Source organism: Mixophyes fleayi, chromosome 8 (assembly GCF_038048845.1).
Source record: "Mixophyes fleayi isolate aMixFle1 chromosome 8, aMixFle1.hap1, whole genome shotgun sequence".
Lineage (NCBI taxonomy): Eukaryota > Metazoa > Chordata > Amphibia > Anura > Limnodynastidae > Mixophyes > Mixophyes fleayi.
Window position 1 is genome coordinate 74,506,602 of NC_134409.1, and position 23,080 is coordinate 74,529,681.

The window sequence follows — 23,080 nt, forward strand, 5'->3', positions numbered from 1 at the left end:
ATCGTAATTCAGAAGTATTTTCAGGGAAGGGGAATTGTGGACTGTCTAGTATTTCAGACGAAGCACTGAACCAATGACACTCCAGTGATCAGCTTATGTACATTATATACATTCTTTTTTATGCAATTTTGTCTGCTGGAAATTTGTCTAGTTGCCTAGTAACAGATTTCATGGTGCATATGTTATAACAGGTTTAATTATATAGAAATGTTCCTTTATTCAACTTATTATTCTATTAATTGAATATCTTTTGTATGTACACATATTCATATACTCATAATTCTGTTTGTTGTGCATTGTTTTGGTTGCCTAGCTATGAGGTTTGTGATTAGTTCATACTGCACATATGGCCACAGGTCTTATTTAATCATTGCTTACGCTGCTCACCGGAGTGTGATTGGTTTATGCTGCATATGTGATAACAGGTTCTGGGCTATCCTTGTTTAAGCTGCTTTCCAGGTCTCATGTCTTGTTTCAATTTTTCAAGGCCGCATAAGGTACTTAAGCTATATTTTTGTTTTTTCACATGTGTGTTATTTTGAGAAAGGGATAAGTGATTGCCCAAATCATTGAATATATCACTTTTTAAATATTTTAATTTAGATAGATTGAATAGATATTAAAAGTCACAGGAGTTCTGTGCCATGTAAACTTACTAGGCTGTAGGCCAGGTACTTTTTATACAGGTCACAGAAACCCGAGATGACTTCTAATATCTGAAATAATTTACTGTAGGTACATTGTTCCTTTGACATTGTAAATTTTCCTTAATAATTTCCCTTAACACCCCCTGTGGCGTTGTTATTCACACCTCACGGTGAGTTCTGGTTTTGACCAAGCACTAGAACACAGGGGAAACACATCAGGTACGGTTATTCAGAAACATAAGGCTGGTTTGAGCTGAAAAGTCCCAAGATCACCCTTTCAATCTGGGGAAGCGAATCTATGCCCTCATGGCAGCAGACCAAAGTACATCATGACAGAGTGAATATGAGTTAAATGGGACAGATTTGAAGGAGAAATTACTTCAGAATGTGACTGTGTGATAGAGAGGGGAGCTCAGTCAAAGGCAGTTTGGCGCATTACCTCAGAATATACTGTTGTGTCTGAGAGACACATCATTGAGTGAGTGAACCTAGAGACATCCTGCTGGGAGCAGAGAGGCAGGAAATAAGTGAGTGGTGATACCCCCACAGAGGAGGGGTGAGCAGGGCTTAGAGAATACAAGCCGGTGTCAGAGCCCAAACAAATTAGTGATGCTACTCTTGCAAAGGAGGCGTGAGCAGGGCTGAGAGAACGCTAGCAAGTGTTAGAGCCAAAATAAGTGAATGGTCACACCCGCAGAGGAAGGGTGACTGAAACACTGCTGAGGCACGATGTTAAATGTGGCTGTCCTATACACAAGTATTCACATAACCTGTTTAAGGAGTGTGCTGGAGGAGGCAGGAGCGATATATATCTGTTTTACTATTTGCAACCCAAGTATTGTGCTGGAGTAGAGTAGTTGTGTAGATAAAAGAGCTAGCCATGAAAAAAAACATAATTTCTGTTGAAACATGTTGGAAGGATCGGGGTTCGAGCTGCATCCTGTTGAGAGTGCCATTTTTGTTTCCTATTTTGATTTATATATGTACAGATTGCTGGTTTCCACTCCAAGGAGCGAACATCAGAATAGGAAGATGAAGGCTCTCTTCAGAGATCAGAAAGAAAAGCTTCCCACAATATTTGTGGACTATAGTTGCATTACTGAAGGGGTACATTTCAGTGTACTGGTGCGTTCCCTGTGTTTCTGGAACTCACATATGAAGAATATTTATGAAACTTTTCTAAGGACTTACTTCACTTATAACTTACAGCTTATAGTGTACATGACTAGACAGAAATAAGAAAACAGAAATTGTTATACAAGTTCCAGTCGAACACATCAAAACACTTAAGTATTTTTATCTTTTTTATTATGTTGTGGCAGCGCTGAGAAGTCCTCATCAGCATTTATTTATATAGTGCCACTAATTCCGCGGCACTGTACAGAGAATATTTGCCACTCACATCAGTCCCTGGTCCATTGTAGCTTACAGTCTAAATTCCCTAACACACACAGTCAAATACACAGACTAGGGTCAAGTTGATAGCAGTCAATTAGCCTACTAGTATGTTTTTGAAGTGTGAGAGGAAACAGGAGTTCCAGGAGGAAACCCACGCAAACATGGAGAGAACATACAAAGTCCCCATTTGTGTGTTTTATTTATATATATATTTATATATATATATATATATATATATATATATATATATGTACATTAAAATTTGGTAGTATTTTGTTGGTCTCTTTTTAGCTACAGGTACTGGAGCATGGGTTACTTTAATTTTCAGATTTTATATAGATATCGTTCCGTTTGCATTATGTAGTGAAATACAATTTTCACAAAATCAACAATTTTGTTCCTAGTTGCTCTAAAACAACTCCTGAAATACCTATAATGAACTCCTATTGCAGTCAAATATTTATTATTTATCCAAGACCTGAAAAGTGGTTTGCCGTTTTATGTGGGTGAGATCAATGTTAGAGTGGTGGACTGGCACTCTTTTGGGAGATGGGTCTATAAAACATGATGTCTTTTCTTTTTTCATTCAGCATACACAAATGGTTCTTTTCTGTGGTGATTGCAATTAGCATGTCTTAACCTGATCTAATAGTAGGTATTGTTGGGTCCAGTGTACACTGTGTCGATGATTTGGTCTTCCTACCCAGTGGTTTCCAAATGTAACAACTTATTAAATATGTCTTCAGCAAATTTAACACATTTGTAATATTATTACCCTCCTACTTAGTTCTTGTATTGTAATAGTGATTTTTGTCCAAATTAAAAACTGCTCCAATTGTGTAATTAGACTCTTGTGGCCTATGTTTAATTTCATAATCAGTTGATAAGGGGTTTTTTGTTTGTTTTTTGCATCAGAAATCTGATGCAAACAAACATATACATTATGCAATTTTATAAGATCTAAGGATTTACAATATATTTTAAATATTGCATGGAAGCACAAAGGAGATTCAAAAGTGTGGGGATAAGAGGAAGAAGGGTAGATAAAGGGTGGGGGAGAGAAGGGTTTTAATGTATATTTATTTTGCGGAACAAGAAATAAGCAAGTACAAAAATAATTGTACAATTACATGACTAAGTGCAAATGTCTAAAACATTATAAAAGATGGCCCTATCACAAAAAGAAGTTATTTTATATTTTAATTTTAAGACTTTCACAGGGTAAGTTATTAAGACAAGCCTTCTGTGAAAATGTGTTTTGGTCCCATTGAAATAACATAATTATGTTGATTTGCATACACTGTCCAATCTGTAGGAAAGCAAAATTGTGTCCATTTGCTCAGTAACCATGCAGCAAGCCGCTGCAATGACAAGGATGTCCTATCATGCACACTGCGTTTTGGAAGCCTTTAATAAGCAACATATATCTCTTGTTATTAATTGTAACTATAGTCTCTTGGATTTGCTTTTTGCTGGCACGATAGCTGTTTCGAAAGTGTTTTATGCAGGCCATCCATTTCTATGAGCAGGGCCTTGTGATTGATTGGTTCAGGCCTGAACAGAATTCTAAGAACCATCATACCCAGTAGCCAGCTTAATCCAATACATAGCTTGTTGGGTCAGATCCAGCTGGCAAGGAGACCCCAATCGAGGTGAAACTGCCACCCTTGTCAGTCCACCTCTGTTAGGTAGGACAAGACTCTATATAAAAAAAGACAGGGTCATGATGTGCGGAAAGAAATGTAAGGAAGCAGAAAGCCACATACGCAGTTTGATAATTGATGTAACAGGTCCCTCCACAACACAAAGTAGGCTCGAAAGTCACATCTTTATGAGTAGTTCATACATCCAACTTGTTAATTTACAATAAAGGATTATGTTTTGCTTTATAATGCACATATTTCAATTTGAAACAAATCAAGCTGCTTGTATGAAGTGATCTTTTTATCCATTTGTGGTTCACCTTCACTGACATTTATTTATTCCATCACAGAACATTCTCAAAATAAGTCATGTGATGTAACTGACATTACTACTGATGAAACCTTAAAAGGAGGTTAAAAACCTCTAAAATTAATGTTGTTCATTTACTGTATAAAATGCAGAGCAGGTGATTTACATGATTATGTAGTTGTGCTTATAATGGTGAATGAAGGAGTCATGATTAAAATATCCTGCCTGATGGGAATTTGTGGCCTTATGATAGATTGTAAACATGATCTTTTTTTTATACCATATTTGTGAGATGCAGCCACTAGATGGTGCATGTTCTGTGTTCAGTTTTAGTGCATTGGTTATTTAGGAAGGATGCATGCTTTGGATAGTGAAATTCAAACAGATGATCCCTCTTTTGAGTGTATCTCCATGCATAAATTATAGTAATAGAAATGATATGTCATAAAATGGTATTTGCTTAATAGATTATAGTAACAACAAAACATAAGTAGTTAAAAAAATCATGATGTATTATCGTTTGAGATGAAGTATGTTGGGGGGAAAAAAAGGGAGATTTCAACATAGCTCACAGTTCATATTAAAAGGCACCGTGCTTCCATATATATATATATATGTATATATATATATATATATATATATATATATATATATATATATTTTTTTTTTTCTTACTGCACAGTTCCCCATAGCTTTTTAACTATATGTACATTATAGACATTAGTCCATTACTATTTGAACTATTACTTGCTCTCAAATAAAGTTTGCAATTTATTTATTTATTTATTTATGGGGTTATTTCCTTGTGAACCCTGCTTTATGCATTAAGAAGAGTTGTAGACAATAAGTTCAAATCTGACACTACTATAAATGACAGCTGGCTCCAGATTGGATGGCTGCGGCACTCCACTATTCAAGAATCAATTATCATTTTGAAAGGTATGGTCGATCATTGTTTTTTCTGCAGCATATATATGAAGCACTTTGACACTCCTAATATTCCTCTCCATTCAATGAGAAGTGTAGGCTTTAAAAATGAAGACTACCTAATTTTTCACGGTTGTAGATGTGGCATGACAGAAACAAAACTCTTATGGCATTTTTAAAAATTGAGAAGATGCTTCTGTCTGTATATATCCTAACAGTAGGAAAGACGCCTGCTGTATAACCAGCATCTATCCCTGCCTCAAGCCAGGCAGATAGCTCAGTATGTAGCTGATTAACACAAACTGAATACCTGCACATACTGTATAACATACTCTATTTTTCTGTTATTTTATTAGGATTGGTGTTGATAGTTTTGGACAAGCTGCCAGTATACCTGGACGACCTACAACAGCATATGGCTACCGCCCAGATGAACCCTACTATTATGGACATGGAACACGATAGCGACCTGATCACCCAAACTTGAGATACTGTTAAGGCGAATTCCACATCAGCCTAGTGAGAAAAGCATGCCGTTAACCAGTCATCTGGCGTCCTTATGAGGAGTCTTGTAATGTTGTTTAATAAATTGTACTTTAATTTGCCAATTGGTACCAAACCACATTTTGCATTCAAACCATAAAAGCAGACATAAATAAAGGACTTACAGGAGTCATGGAATAAGTAATGGTAGGTACTTCTGGAGATTAAGCATTCCAAATGATTGTGACATAACCTTTCGCATGGTGTACTCTGTTTCATATTTATATAGAATATAGCATTCTAGCGCAACCATTTCTTCATTATTTTAATATCTCAACATTTAACTCGTGAAAGTAAAACATTTTAAAACTGAATTGCATTGTACATTATGTAATACTCTTTAAACTATGTATTCAGCTTCTTCCAGCACCCTATCCTGACTTCATGGTGATGGGCACTACCAGCATTCAGGATATTATTGCTGGGGCTAGCTGCAGGAAAATCTTTAACAATAGTATTTACTTTGAAAACTGTTTTGTTTCATGAGCTAATGTTTGAATTAAAGTTACATTTTAGGTGGAATATTACTTATTGATCTCTTTCAACTGTCTTGTGTATAATTTGTTTGTGATAAATAAACCTTATATATTATATAATATCTCCATACATAATCCTGGAATAAAAAAAGAAAAGAAATCCAAGTCTATAATGTGATATTTATATTGTTTTATTGTCCAAAATGCAGAAACCTAACCATAATGCAATATGATTATTATTATCGTTTATTTCTCCAATGCCACAAGTTATGCAGTGCTGTACACAGAGAATATTTGCTGTTCACATCTTTCCCTGCCCCCATTGGAACTTGCAGCTTAAGTTCTGTAACACATGCATACAAAGACACACTAGGATTAATTTTGTCAGCAGTCCATTAACATACCAGTATGTTTTGAGAGTTTGGGATGGTCCCTACGGGAAATGGGTGGCAAGGTTGATGGTCTACATGGGAATAGGACAAGGCAATATTGGTGTCCCAAAGTGGGTTGGGAGGAGGTAAAATGTCTGGAGGTAAATAAGGTAACTTGTAAGAGGTGAAAAGGGAGGGACATGTAGTGGGAAGAAGAGATGAACTTGTAGAAGATAGCCATGGTGGGAGGTCATTTTCACATGCAGATAGTATATGCAGAATAAAAAAGGTAGTATATGGTAAATTACCACACAAACAATTTTGTTTAGTAAACATATAAAAATGGTCAAGTAAAAAATCAGCACATATGATATCTCCAAATATAGATCTATACGTAGTAGTCGCCTACCAGAATTTGCAGGTAACAAAAGTCCTCAGCAAGTTCTTTTTAGGATGGGCACCCAATGCAGCTGTGGAGCAAAGCAGGAGGGGCAATCTGAAAATATACAGAAGATTGAACCCAACGCGTTTCGACCCTACCAGGGTCTTATTCAAGGCATTTTTGTGAGCCATACTTGGCTCCTCTTTTTTCAGCTCTGCCCTTTTCTCACTAGATTGTGAGCTTTGATGTGCGATGGTGCCCTGCATACCCTTTGGGATACTTTGTTTACTTATGTGTTATGTATGTTTTATTTTTCCCACTCTATGACTCTGAGGAGTACTGAGGTGCCTTACCCATCCATGGCAATAATAAAATTGCTGCAGAATCTCCCTTTCTTATACCCTGCAAACAATGTTAGGGGCAGTAGGGAATGGTTGTCTGCAAAGAAGGGACATAAATAATAAATCATTTTTCTGCCACATTTGTTAACATACACTTTATATACGAATATTATGGGTTTATGAAGACTTTTTCCACTTTTCCATATTCAGTCTGTGGCATGCCAAGAGTGTTCTCTCGCATGTTAAGGAGATTAATAATTACCATGTACTGTTTTGCAGTGTTCCCTCCCCTCTTTTCTGAAATCACCTCTGAAGTAGAGAAGGTTAACTCTGTTCTGTTTGTCTGCATTATATGTATATATATTTATAAATATTTATAAACATTCTATATAAGTGCAAACCTCGGCTCTGGTGGCAAGATCCAGGAGGAGCCTTGAACTACCTTCAAGCCTTTCTTTAGCTGACCTTACTGCTGTTCACTGCCACTCCTTGGACACTGACAGGAGGAAGCAGGAGGTGATCTGTTAGTGAATAACTGTATATTCCCCAATCAGTATATAAAAAATGCACTGGTGAAGGTATGGTTAAAGTGAAGTCTTCACGTTTTCACTGTTTTGCTACTCATATACTAACTAGGGGAAATTAAGTGCTAAGTCATTCACTGTCCAATCACGGCCTGCTTTCTCCTGTCATTGTCTGAGGAGTTTTGGTTTGCCAGAAGTTGGTGAATGACATTCAACGTCACTTTTTATTATTAACAATACATTTATTAACTAAAGAAATCAAAATATAAATGTTCTCCACTTGTCATACCGATGTATCTTGGATTACAAGGGCACATTAAACAATAAATAACTCCCGCAGAGTTACAATTGACAAAATCCTTGATCTTTCACACTTTGGAATATCTATCCACATATTCGTCCATCCAAATTGTGTACTGGCAGGCCTTGCATTTGCATTTGCATTTGCCACATTTCTGAAAACCTTAAATACTTTTAGATATTGTTCAATGATTAGTGAAATGGCTGTGCACCAGCTGATCCCTCAAATTACTCGCTCAATGCCATGTCATTAATACCTTAGTATTCAAGCTTTGTTTTAATTCATTGTCCTTAAGTACAATATGCCAATGTTTCTGAAAGATCTTGGCAATCTCACTCCACTTAGCACAAAAGGGGCCAATCATCTTGACTTTATTGTCACTGCTGGGGTACCTTAGGAGGTGGAAAAACCAATGAGTCTCATGTTTTATTGTTGACTGAGAAGACCGCCCACTGAATAGATTTTTGACTGTAGCCACGCCATTTTAATCTATTTTGTAATTCTTCTGATCTCTTCTTAAAGATATTGTCATCAGAATAGTTGCGCTTAGTTCTTAAAAGTTCCCCTTTGGGGACTGCCTTAATCACAGGTGTAAAATGTGCATTTGTGTAATGCAAAAGGCTATTGGTGGGCGTGTGTTTTCTAAACATTAGTTTTGAGTTTGCCTTCTGGATTAACAAAGATTGTGAGATCAAGAAACTTGATTTTATCAGTATGAATCTCAGAGGTTAACCGTAAATTTAACTGGTTATCATATAATTTTGATGTAAATTCTTAAGAGGGTTTCTTCCCCCTCCCATAGGACGAGAATATCATCAATGTATCTCAGCCATAAAATTATATGGCTGGTATACATTTTCAAAGATTTCAGTAAACGCATGTTATTAATTTTTACCACACTTGTCATAAGTTATTAAGCACAAGTGTCACACATTTTTCACTTATTAATACTCAGATCAATAATTGTTTCACAGGTTAGTATTGAAAATTGTTTATTATGCAAGTCTAAATTCTACTAATTGAATGATTTTTCTATTTTCTCATCACTTTACTGACTTTATTTCACATAATATCTTGATATTAGTTTAGAGTTGGTTCCTCTGTATGTATAATAGTGTCACTAATATTATTATGGTTAAAAGCAATGGTAGTACACCTTAATAGCACCAAGTGATGGGATTTTACTTTATTTTATAATATAGGATGAATTATGTTTATATTAGTACTCACTTGTCTCAAATATCATTATTATATTTATAATCACTTACCATCAGCATTTGTACTGTTTATTTAACTTTAAATACCTACTACACTAATAGTATTGCATGTAATTATTTATCGGTATTTTACATATCAGAACGCCTGATTTCGTAACATACAGTGTTAACATTGCTTCCGTGTATACACCAATGAGAAGTTAGGGAAGGGCTCCATAGAGAAACGCATTCTCCTATTGGTTACTTGAATGTCAATCATGTTATTCATGCCATCTGAAATGGAGAGTCATGATTGGCTAGAAGACATGTTTATTCAGAAGAGGGGAGGTGTTTGGACTATATAAGAAACATCAACTCAGCACTTTGGGTTATTACCTTGAAAAAGCGAGTAGCATGCGTGTCGGGCGTTCACCTCGCTATCTGATTCTACAAATATCACTTAGGCAGACTAGTCAGCTAATCTCAATACTAGTTAGTCAGATATAAAAAGAGGGTCTTATCGTTTAATACGTTTTATAAGGGAAAACTCTTCCCCCCCTGGCTTTTGAGTCTTTACTGCGGATATGACAGCAGGCATTTAGACTCCATAAATTACAGCCGCAATCATTAGCGGAAGGCAGTGCTATGTGGTGTTAGCTAATACCAGTGCCATAACATACTTATTGTTAATATAATAAAAGCATCAGCTTATGCTATGACATTAGCATTTAGTAGTTACATGATATGTGAATGTATGTAAGACTATTTAAATATGATATGCAGCTCATTATAGGAATAAGACCCCATGGACTAATGTATGTATTTTGGTGGAACAGAACCACTAATCTAAACAATCATTAGAATTGACTTGTCTGCTTTTGGTGTGTGAAGTTTTATACAGTGCAGAGGATTACTTTTACCTTTATTGTATTCACAACTACAGCCACAAATTATGGATGGGCTTAATAAAAGGTGTTATATTAAAGATCATTGCTGTACAGTGTCAAACATGAGAATTTCACAGTTTGAATATTGAACCCTGCATGTAATTAATATTGTATAAACGTACAAATAATACACACACAAGTGGTTTTATATTCTTTATTGATTACCAATTATCATATATGGTCTAGAATCACATAGCGAGGCTTGATAGAGGATCTACCATTTTGAATCAATTTATTCATTCTTTTTACTCTGTATGCTTTTAAATATTTCGCTCCAAGCTTATAAACTGGACAAAAGAGGATGTTTTTAAATGAATACAAATAAAAAATTAAGTTTTATTTGATATTATATTTCTTATCATTGAGTGCCCCATATAGAACATTTCTTTCCCCCATTTGGAATTTTTGAACAATTATTTTGAAACCAATCATATTTACACATTATTGCACACAGTGGTTGAATTATAATAATTTCAAGGTACGTTACACTATGTATCAGTGTTGCTAGTTGCATTGAGACTTCATAATATTTCTGATTATATTTAGGGTGTTTTCTGATTGACTAAAGAGTAGGTATACTCTAGAGCAGTGCTCCTCAACCAGTGTGTCACAAGATGTTGCTAAGTGTGCCGTGGCGCAATGCCTCCAACAGGAGAAAAATCATAAGATTTACTGCGGTACATGCATCATACTATGGTTAACTAGAAGACCTTGCTTTAAGGAAATAATTTCACCATTTGCTCCATATGTTTTCTTTGTAAAATATTTCAGTAAAATAAAGAGTTATTATTATTATTATGTTACATGGATGACTGTTATGACTGTACCGCGTATGTGTGACTTTCCCGCAAGCGTGTTCCTTATCTCTTCCCTGCTGTTGCTGCCATAATTGCCAATTCCACTTATAACAAGCAGAATTCGGCTGTTTTTTTTTCTTCAAGTTGCGGATTATTGGGTGGGTTACACGGGTTTGCGGGTTACATGTGTGTCAAGCTCTGGTCTCTCTCACACTTCCTTTAGGTACTGCCTAAGAGTCTGAGACACTCCTAAATTTCAGCTCCTTTTTTCTTCCACGTATGTTTCTTTCCTAACTTCCCCTCCCACTGTACCCAGAAGTCCTGCCCTCCTACCTATTTATCCTTACCCTGGGTATGGAGCTAGCACTGCCCCTTTCCTGTTACTTTCTGTGGTTAAAAGAGAGAAAGTTATATGAACATAAACTCACCAAAACGGGATAACCACTGATCTCCGCTGTCTCTTCTTTCTCTCCCACATTAACTAAACCGCCAGCACTACAACGTCAGCAAGCAGTGTCTCTCTTTGTCCTCGGGCTTAAAGTGCTAGCTCTTTGGAACAGGAACGTCTGCAGTCACTTCCTATAGAACGTTTCATATTGTGCAATGAAACTGGTGTACTTATCAGAGATCTTGTAAATAGGGCTCAGCCTGAAATAACCCGCAAAGTTCATCATCATCATTTAGGCACTGTTAAAATAATCAACATAGAATATTATTGTTTTGGGAACCATGTCTTTTACTTTATACTGCACAAATAATCTGGTGTCGAGCTAATTAGAAGGTATTGTATTTATGCTAGCTGTAGAATATGTAGAAGGGCCTTAACCAAGAACTTTGAGTTGCTCTGTCAAATATCGAGCCAAATATAAAACTAATTTGTTCATTAAAACAACACAGGTATCACATTTAGATGTAGTTAAAAGTTAATATTAATTATAGTTATAAGCTAACATAATTAATATTGGTTATAACAAAAAATATGTTATTAGCTGCTATGTTAAATTTATCAAATAATAAATAATAATTAAATGTAATATCTGTGTATGCACTTTGTAATTCCTGCTTTTTTTTTTTTTTTTGTATATTTTCGCTTTTGGTGTGCCGCAGAATTCTGGGAAGGGCTTAGGTGTGCCAAGGGTGAGAAAATGTTGCGGAGCAGTGCTTTAGAGAATTAACCATTGATCTTTAAATATAGGAATCCACATAGAAATATTAGATATCCATATGAACAAATCAATTGTGTGTTACACATGTCCCTGGAATTTAACAACAACAAAATGTTATTGGTGAGTTTTACAATTTGATTTACATGTTTACCATGGATGTGAGGAAACCTGATTCCATCCAAAATTATGGAGGTCACTCTAAGCATGTCTAAAGTCATGCTAAATATTAGTCCTTACCCCTGAGCAAGTTTAGCTGGTATGAGTTCACAGAACTGTGCAGAGTAAGAAGGTGATAAATGGTTCAAAGCATAACTGTTTGAGCTGATAACATACACTAACTAGCTAGGCCAGTTTTCCCCAAACTTTTGCAGTTCGCGGCACCCTTAGAGTCTCCATAATTTTTTCAAGGCACCCCTCCAAAATAATTACTGAGCAGTCCTGTTTTAGAAGTACTTGGGTCAAAAAATTGTAATAAGTATGGACAGAAATACTTATTTAGTTGTATGCAAAAATGCCCCCTCTGCATCCAGACACGCTGCCCCCCTCCTCTGCCTCCAGGCACGCTGCCCCCCTCCTCTGCCTCCAAACACGCTGCCTCCAAACACGCTGCCCCCCTCTTCTGCCTCCAGGCACTCTGCCCCCCTCCTCTGCCTCCAGGCACTCTGCCCCCCTCCTCTGCCTCCAGGCACTCTGTTCTCCTCTGCCTCCAGGCACGCGGCCCCCCTCCTCTGCCTCCAGACACGCTGCCCCCCTCCCTCTCACTCTGCCGCAGGCCAAACAAAGAACAGAAAAACGTACCAATCCGCGAGCCACCGGGACCCGGCATCCTCCTCTTTCACGCAGCTTGTCAATTCAGTGACACCTATTAGGACAAAAATAAACACTCATAAAATCTAACTTTTATTCTGTACCTTTAAATTAACTATTTCCTTAAAAGTGCAAAATATAACAATTTAAAATAAGTGGTTGTCCAAAGGCTGTATTATAATTGTAGACTTTATTTGTAATTTATTGGGAATATAGTGTGGTCAAGCCTTGCTAAAACTATTGTTGAATGTAACTACAATTCTGAAACAGTCATTTTTGTCCTCATAGGTGACACATGATTTGATAATATTTTCAGGAAACCTACAAATTTAGTTGTCCCTAACAATTGGGTTATAATCAGGATTTAAATATATATCTACTCTCTATTGATCAACCCCTGATATATAGAGAGTGCCCCTCAAATAGTATTTCTCTCTTTCTTTGGAACATTGTCTCAAAAAATATATACTAGAGACGGAGCACCCCATATATAAAAAAAAATTTAAATCAAATATTTTTATTAAGATTTTTATAATAACAGTACAAGAAAAAGAAATGCATGACATAGTTCCAAGATATGCTGCATTACACAATATAAGAAGAAACATAGTGACAGACAAGATATCGCATTGTACATCATCATACTAACGTGACACCTGAGTGATAGTACAGAGTGACAGAGTATTAGATTGTGACGAGCTCCTTTAACTCCTTTGGTGTATGGGAAACAATAAAGCTAGACCAGCTAGTGGTGTCTAAAGTACATAGCGGTGGATAGAGAGAAACAATCCCGAGATCTAACAAAATGAGCGAAGAACATTCAAATTGGGTCAGAGTCCACAGCCAGGGACTGCACCGCATACCTGGACTTCGCCCATCATGACCACACCTTGAAGTATCTTGACATGGTGTTAAGGGACTGGTAAGTAAAGCACTCTTGTCCCTCAGCGACATTAACTAAGGCTACCCACGCACCAAAGTCAAGCCTATCTCATGCCATCCACACTCTAGCAATTGTGACCTTGGCTAGAGCAAAAAGATTAAGGACGTATCTGGTTGCACTCCTCCCCAGTAACAAATCAACTCCAAAACAAAATACTCTGCATTTTCGACCGTTAGAGTTGGATTGGGCACCCTCCTGGAGTAATACACTCTGTGTAAAATATACAACTGGGCTTGCCTATATCCGGTACAGGAGGTGGCCTCACGGTCACTGTCCAGCATGTAGTTCCAGGCCACGTCGGTTAAGGGTCCCAAGTCTAGTTTCCAACACTGCTGCAGTCGAATCAAATCATTAGGAGTCAGTAGGGAGAGTACATTACCATAAAATATTGAGATGGTTTTAAACCGGGGAATGGTGCAGTGGGTACAAGAAGTTTAGTTGCAGGACCATTTTAATTAAATTGATACCCAACACCAACAGGGGCAACCTCATCCAGGTAGAAATCTTGGCCCGAAGATAACTGATTACTGGATCGATATTTAGTGGTATATAGTCAGTAGGCGAATTTGTGGTCCATATTCCTAGGTATTTAAATGTCCACTACAGCGGGAGGGACCCAGCAGCGCTCTCCGGGAACCCCCCAACAATGGGAAAAATACTAGACTGACCAGTTCATGTTCAGGCCAGAGAAACCGCCAAATTCATCCACCAGATATAACAGTGTGGCTAGAGATGCCTCCGAATCTTGCAAGAAAAGGAGCATATCTTCGGCATAAACCTGCAACCTTGTCTATCTCATCCCCAGCCCTGTCCACGGATTTCAGAATGTGCACGAATCAAACACGCCAAGTGCTCTATGGCAATGGCAAACATGGCCGGAGAGAGAGGGCATCAATGCCTTGTGCCCCTGCCCAGGGAATGGGAAAGTGGTGTGTCTATTTACACTAATTCTGGTCGCTGAGGCCAAATACAAAAACCTGACCCAAGACAAGAACCTGGGACTAATACCAAATTTATACATTACTGCCCACTCATATTCCCATTCTACGGAATCAAATGCCTTTGCGTCTACAGATACAATCACTACCCCATTCATGTGATCGCCAATAAATTCGGGCAGCAGCAGGTCCTTACCCGGCTTAGGGATGACCAGTATCACTACTTCAGACATGGATGGCGGCAGAGCGGCTGCCTCATAGAATTGATTGTAATGTTCCATTAGCATAGGTGCTAATTTTTTTGTACAATTCCATGGGCAATCCATCCACACTCAGGGCCTTGTTACATGGAGAAGACGCTATGTTCGCCTCAACTTTCTCTACAGTAATTGGGGCCTCAAGGGAATTTACAGCTTTCAACGAGAGCCTGGGGAGGCGCAATTGAGACAGTCATACATTTGGGATGTTGAGTAATCTGGCCCGGAGGTGTACAAATTTTCAAAATAGTATTGGAATACTATAGTTATTTTCTCAGTTTCAAAATGAGTCGTCTCTGACCAGTCAGAGATGGCAGATATAGTATTATTTGCCGTACCATCCTGGCCAAATATGACATGAGGCCACCACTCTTGTTACCATGTGCATAGGTTTGGAGAAGAGGAGTCTATGGGCAGATTTATCTAATAGTCAGCCCATTCCCTCTGCGCATGCAACCAAGTCAGCCGGTCAGCGGGGAGCCCTGTTAACAAATATGCCTGCTCCAAATCCCGACAGGCCTAGTCCAGCTTTGAGTTCACCACCCCGGAGGACCTTTTTTGGCCCTCAACCAGAGTATCATGGAGAAACACTTTTCAAGGCGTCCCAACGGACCAGAGAACTGACTGTGGTGGCATTGTGTGAGAAGAACTCCTTCCAGTCTGTCACTAGATCGCTACCCATTCCCATAAGTGTGAACCAAAAAGGGTTAAGTTTCTCAGAATCTAATTCCAGTGTCTGGAACAAGGCAGTTACCAGCAGCCCTGGGGAGTGGTCAGATATTCCCCTAGAACGGTATCTAATCTCTTTGAACAGAGGGGCAAATGTGCTGGATAGCAGGGCCAAATCTATGTGGGAAAAGACATGGTGAGATGAGAAGTAGCAGGAAAATAACCTCTACAAGGGATATCGAGATCTCCAAATATCTATTAGACCCACATCCGCTTCTAATTTGGCAACCGGAGAAGGACCCATACTCACTGCTGGGAACGTCTCCCGTCACGACCAGGGTCCATAACTGCATCTTCCATTCAGATCACCGGGACATGTGGGGAAAGTTCAATGAACTTAGAGGCCTTCCTAGCTCAGAGTTGAAAGGTGTAATGATGTACACGGCCAGGAGTATAACAGGCAAATTATCTATCAGGGCTCGTAGAAATACAGATCGACCACAGGGATCCAGCTGTACATCCTCCAACACAAATCTTATTTTTTTTTTAACAGTACCGATACCCCCCTCGAGTGTGATGAGTGCACCGAGTGGTATGCCCATCCCACCCAGTATTATTTTACGGCCAGGACACAACCCCCAACCAGGTGGGTCACTATCATCAGGGTTGTATTTTTTCACCTGTGTGAGGACCAGGGATCTTTTTTTTTTTTTTTTTTTAGCTCAAAATTTTATTGCATAAAAAAGCATGAGTGACATAAACAGAGATCAAAAAGAAACTTGAGTGAAACATTCAAAATACAAGTATCCAGCAATGTCACTCACAACAGAAATATGTATTACAGTATAACAAGTTAGCGATGGGGAGGGGAGGGTAAGGTAATGGACATTAAAGGGGTGTAGGGTAGGGAAGGGGGAAAGGATATGTTCGTCGAGTGAGATAAACTAAGCAAAGCATGCTCTCCCTCAGGAGGCAGCGCTATCAGGTCTGTATGGTAGTATTTTAGAGAAGCGATAGGCTCAATGTTATATGGAATTGTGTAGGGGGGAGATTATTTGGAGGGAGAAAAACTGTGAGACCCTAGGCATAGAGCCAGGGGGCCCAAATCTGATGGAATTTGTCTTCTTTGTCTCATAGTAGCAAGGTGACCTTTTCCATATTGGCAATGAACCATATATATGATCTTAGAGAAGAGACGCGAGGGGGCTCCGTCCGCTTACATAATTTAGCTATCAGGCATCTGGTGGCCACCAGAACATGTGAAGCTAGTTTCGCAGAGTATGTATCAAGGTCCTGTATAGGATAACAGAGTAGGAAGGACCACGGATTCTTCCTAATAGGGTAATGGAGAAGGGAGGAGAGAAGTCCCGCAATCCTGTTCCAGAAGGAGGAAATGACAGGGCACGACCACCAAGTATACACGAGGGTGCCTCGATGACCACAATTTCCTCAAAAATTGGGAGAAGCCGACTGGTACATCTTTGCGAGCCTATCAGGTGTAAGATACCACCTATAGTAAACTTTATATGCCTTTTTCTTGATTAATGTGGAGATGGAACTAGAGGCCACATTCAGTCTAATGGTCTCCCAGCAGTCCTCCTCCGGGGGTGGGCCCACTCCCTCTCATGTGCATTCGCGGAAGACACCAGTTTCTCCAGTAGAAGGCTATACAAGGAGGGGATGATACCTCTTCGCAGGGTGGAAAAGAGGCAAAGAGATTCAAATTGGGAGGGGAGGTGGGGCGAACTGTCCGACAGGAGGAAATGCTGAACCTGCAAATATTGGTAGAAAGGCGGATGAAAGTTAGGAACTCTAGAGCAGAGGGCGTCATAGGGTATAGGCCTTCCTCGCTCAAGGAGGCTTCTTGCAAATCGGAATCCCGCCTTGGTTCACAACTGAGAAAAAGATCGAGACATACCAGGAGGGATGGTGGGGTTATGCCACAGGGGTATAATGTGCAGAAGGTTAGGAAAGACAGAGAAATGGCTCTTGCAGGTCTTCCAGATCCGGGCAGCAAATTCCAGAGTTGGAAAACGTTTGGTTAGAGCCTTCCGAATATCAGAAGGAATTCCCCAAAGGCCAGATAGGTCAGGAATGGAGAGGTAGGCAGCCTCCAAGTCTGCCCATGCATGAGATGTGGGAGGAGCAAATGAGGAAACTATTGAGCTAAGCTGGGCCGCCCAGTAACAGGCCTTGAGGTCGAGAAAGCCCCTGCCTCCACAACTCCTAGGTTTTTTTAAGTAGTGCCAATCGGAGCCTGGGAGACCTGCCCCGCCACACAAATTTATAAAGGTGTTTCTGCATAGAATATAATTCAGCTAAGGGTATTCTCACAGGCAATGTCTGGAAAAGGTAAAGAAGTTGAGGGAGAATAGTAATTTTTACCGCAATGAGCCATGCAATGGCAGGAGCCCAGCCACAAAATGATTAGCGTTCGCCAGGAGAAAATGTCTGATTTGAGTTTACGAAAAAGAGATGGATAGTTCTCCTGATATAGAGATTCGTATGAGGTGGTAATGTAGACCCCCAGATATTTTAATTTTTTCTTCTGCCATCTTAAGTGAAAATGGGAGGTGAGATCACAGCAGTCCCGTGAAGGCATATTAAGAAATAGGGCTTCAGATTTTGTTATGTTGATTTTATACCCGGACAGGCCGCCGTATCTCGTGAGGAGGCAGAACAGGTTGGGCAAAGATGTTCTTGGCTGCTGGAGCGTGAGGAGAATATCGTCAGCAAAAAGAGAGAGACCCCCATCTCTACCCCTCTTATATCTAGGGAGGCTCGAATTGTGGCTGCCAAAGGCTTAATGACCAAGGGGAAAATTTAAGGGGAGAGTGGGCGTCCCTAGCAGGTGCCATTACTTATTGGGACGTGATCAGAAGGAGAGCCATTAACCATAACCTTAGCAGAGAGATGGGAATATAAGGCCTGGACCCCCGCAAAAAATCCCCAGACATACCAAAGTGCTTAAGGGTATGGGTTATGAACTGCCAGGTAATCCTGTCAAAGGCCTTTTCGGTGTCTAAGGATAAAATAATGGAGGTAGTTTTCCTGGTGTTGAGTATGTGAATAAGGTCAATAGTTCTCCTCGTGTTATCCCTGGCCTGCCTACCGGGGACAAACCCTACCTGATCATAGTGAACTAACTCAGGGGGTACAGTGCTTAAACGATTGGCCAGGATCTTGGCATATAGTTTCAGGTCATTGTTAAGCAGGGATAATGGACGGTAGCTAGCACAATTATGGACATCTTTCCCTCCAGAGATTCTTTGGGCCAAGGGTTGCCCTTCAAGATAGAATTAAAAAGAGTGGAGAGGCGAGGGGCCAGAAGAGCTGCACACTTTTTATAGTAAGCTGCCAAGAACCAACCAGGGCCAGGTGCCTTACCCGTTTTCTGAGCCCTAAGGCGAGCTCAGGGAGGACAGAAACCTCCCATGGAGCAGAAGGGCCCTTCTGCTCCATGGGAGGTTTCTGTCCTACCTGAGCTCGCCTTAGGACACCTGCGTTACGGTTTGACAGGTGTACCACCCCAGTCAAACTCCCCACCTGCCACTGTCCTTGAAGCGGGGTTAGTTATTAAACCTGCTCCACCTCTTCTAATGAGATGGGTTCACTAAGATGATCCGCAGCCTGGGGAGTAAGCTTTGGAAGATGAACGTCCTCCAGGAATTTATCTATACGCTCCGCCTGTTCCCGATAGGCCAAGGCACTGGGGGGTTGAGGAAGATTAGGACCAGGAATCTTTTAATACGGCCATTCCCCAACCTAGGTGACGCCATCATCCAATATCAGGCACACAGCGATCATATTCTGATACGTGCTATAGCCGGATGGACACTGTAGGGGAAAATAGTGAGAAACTGCGTATTTCAAAGAGTTACATTGGGAATACTCAGAATATAAAAACTTACAGCATTGAAGGAACACATAGCGATTTACGATCAGTCTTGTCAAATGTAGAGCATAATTGAATGCATTAGCAAAGAATGCAAGTGGAACTACGTCAAACTTCCTAATTACTATCACAACCCCCCCACCCTGCATACCTAGATAAAAACATTGGTATACAAAATCCCCTAAACATCCCCTACGTAAACTAACAAAAAAAATCAAACAATCCTGACTATAGACTACAATAATCATAATCTTTACCTATCACTGCAAATTTTCTTCCTTTCCGGACAAGCACCGGTACAGAAGTTGCTGTGTATCAGGGGACTTACCTATCAGCTGTTCCTATGTTTATTCCAGTGGCCACAAGTGATATATCAGTCTTGACACCTTCCACTCGGTGTCTCACCTGCACTTACTACTCTACGGCCTCGGTAACTCTATTCCTGGGTTAAATCCATGCCTAATTTTTTACAAAACGCCCCCCAAAAATGGGAAGTAAACTGACGGTCTGAGATGATTTATTTAGGGCATCCATGGATCCTAAAAATTTCTTTAATGAAGGTAGTAGCTAATTAACAGGCAGAAGGTAACCCAGATAACAGGACAAAGTTGTCAGCAGTCGCGGCAGTGCCCGAGGCTGCCGCGACTCTTCCTGTCCTGCTAGTGACGTCCCGGCCGTGTCCATGATGACCGGGGCGTCACTTCCGGTTCCTTGCCTGGGCAATTACCGGGACGGATTGGGCTCCCTGCCGACGCACCCGGCCAGCTGTCAAACAGCCGGGCGTGCGCGCTCAGGGCTGTGCAGGCTCAGCCAATTATGGCTGATTCGGTTTTGAAACTCTGCTGGGCCTTATATCATTGGCTGCTAGCACCAGTAATTAATTAGGCAAGTGCTGGGAGCACTTACAGGGCCTGTTCCTGATTGGTCATCTGTACTATGTAAGGCAGTGAGGACTGAGCCTAACTGCCGGTTATAGCGTCCTGTCTCCAGTATTGCTGCCTGCTCCTGTACTATGGTTTGGTGTTGAACCTGAGATTGATTACCCGTGTATGACCTTTGCCTGTTCCTGGATTTTGAACCTGTGCTAGTGACCCTGATCTATTGCCTGTACCTGGATTCTGAACCTCTGCTAGTGACCCTGACCTATCGCCTGTCCCTGGATTCTGAACCTGTGCCTGTGACCTTGACCGTTTTGCCTGTACCTGACATCCTCTCTGGTGCTCTGTCTAGTCCGCTGATCTCTGGACTGCCACTACACTGTGTGTTACCTCCTGTACCTGTGCGCTGCCGTGTTAGCATATACTCATACTACTCTGAGCATAAGACCTGGAGGCATCCGAGTACCTGTGAGCATAACCAGTCTCTATGGGAAAGGCGGCTGCTAAAGGTGAAGACCTCTTCTACCTGTTCTATGAGTTTATGCCGCACTGGTGGCCATAACAAAAGTGAGCCATTTTGGAGAACCTATCGATGACAACCCAGATGGTATTATACCCAATGCTGGAAGGAAGGTCAGTGATGAAATCCATGGAAATACTTTACCAAGGAGCGTTAGGAATGGGTAGGGGATGTAGCAAACCGGGTGAGCACACGTAGTAGAGGCAGCAACAAATTTACGGATGTCTGAGTGAATAGAAGGCCACCAGAACCGATGACCTATCAATGCAGTAGTCTTCTTTACTCCTGCATGGCCAGCAATACGAGAATAGTGGGCCCAAAATAGAGCTTTGAGTCTCAAGTGAGTCTCCAAAAAAGGACCAACCACGAGGAGGAGTACAGGTCTTCGTTCTGGTGAGTGCAACAGTCAGTACTGGAGTGATCGATGATGGGTTGAGGTTCCAAAGGTGTCAAACGATCAAAGTCATCAATGGAACGTGATAGTGCATCAATTCGACTGTTCTTAACTCCGGGACAGAAAGTAAGGACCAGATTGAAACGTGCAAAAAAGAATGCCCAACGAGCTTGTCGAGGGTTGAGACAGCAGACCTCCCGGATGAATATAAGATTTCTAAGATCCATAAAAACAGTGACTGGATGAAGAGCCCCCTCCAAGTAATGATGCCATTCCTCAAGTGCGGATTTAATAGCCAGATGCTCTTTGTCCCCGATCCCCTAGTTGCCTTCACTGGGAAGAGTACGGCCCCAATACCAATAGATGAGGCGTCTACGTCAACAAAAAAAAGGTGGCTCCTGGTCAGGTTGGGCAAGAACAGGAGCAGAGGAGAATATCTTCTTTAGAACAAGAAAAGCTGATATCACCTCCGGGGACCATATTTTAGGATTAGCAGACTTCCTGGTTAGGGCCGTGATGGGGGCGATGATATTTGAAAAGTTCTGAATAAATTGTCGGTAATAATTAGAAAACCCGATAGATCTTTGAATTGCCTCAAGGCCCTGAGGCTGCGGCCAATCCAAAATAGCAGAGACCTTAGCAGGATCCATCTGTAAACCCTTGCCAGAGACAATAAGTTCAAGGAAAGGGACTTGACACACCTCAAACACACATTTCTCTAATTTACAGTAGAGGCAATGTTTGCGTAGTCTGGATATAACTTCTTTAACATGAGCATGATGGGAAGAGAGATCTCTGGAAAACACCAGAATATCATCCAGATAGACCACTACCAAGGTGTATAGTAAGTCTTGAAAGATCTCGTTGATAAAGGCATTGCTGAGGCCAAAAGGCATCACAAGATATTCAAAATGCTCATCTCTACTGTTGAAAGCCGTCTTCCATTCATCTCCCTCCTTTATTTGAATCAAATTGTAAGATCGAGTTTTGTAAAGATTTGAGATCCGCTGATTCTGTTAGACAAGTCGTAAATAAGAGACAAAGGATAACGATTCTAAACTGTAATGATTGAGTGGGCGATAATCAATGCTGGGTAGCAACAAACTGTCTTTCTTCTTGACAAAGAAAAACCCTGCCCCAGCTAGGGAGGAGGAATTTCTGATAAATTCACGAAACAAGTTTTCGGCAATATACTGGGACATAGCCTGAGTCTCCAGCCGAGAAAGAGGATAAACCCAACCTTTAGGAATTTGTTTACCAGGAATTAACTTGATCAAACAGTCCCAGGGACAATGAGGAGGAAGGGTCTCCGCTTCAGTTTTACTAAAGACGTCTTGAAATGAAGCATAAACAGAAGGAAGAGTGGTGTCTGCGGAAATGGAGTGACAGGTGATCCGAGCAGCTGGAGGAGAAATCATGGGCACACATCTGTGCGAACACTCAGAACCCCAGGTGGTGACCTAGGCACGACCCCAGTCAAATTGAGGAGAATGCATTCAAAGCCACTGTAATCCTAATATAAGTAGATTAATAGACTTGGGTAGTAACAAAAGTAAGGCTCCTACCGACAGCCAAACAGGTGAAGTAACGTAGGAGATAGAACCGTTGCTGACACGATTTCCATCTACTGCCGTAAGGGAGAAAGGCTGAAGCAAAAATTATAAAGGAATCTGGAGCCAGGAAGCGAGAGCCGCCGAAATGAAGTTTCCAGAGGACCTGGAGTCTACAAAAGCCGTAGTAGGATGAGGTCCTTTAGGGGTATCCAGAACCTCCTAAAGTGGCCTCTCCTCTACCGTCTAGGAGAAAGAGT

The 23,080-nt window shown here is 40.5% G+C and overlaps 1 protein-coding gene across 1 annotated transcript in view; it reads left to right on the top strand.

Annotated features, from left to right (window-relative positions):
- Window positions 1-6,104, top strand: part of KIFAP3 (kinesin associated protein 3) — a 198,182-nt gene extending 192,078 nt beyond the window's left edge. Inside the window, exon 20 of the mRNA XM_075182739.1 lies at window positions 5,282-6,104. Coding sequence (XP_075038840.1) covers window positions 5,282-5,390 — 109 coding nt within the window. The 3' untranslated portion in view covers window positions 5,391-6,104. The remainder of the gene's footprint in view (window positions 1-5,281) is intronic.
- The last annotated feature ends 16,976 nt before the right edge of the window (window positions 6,105-23,080 follow it).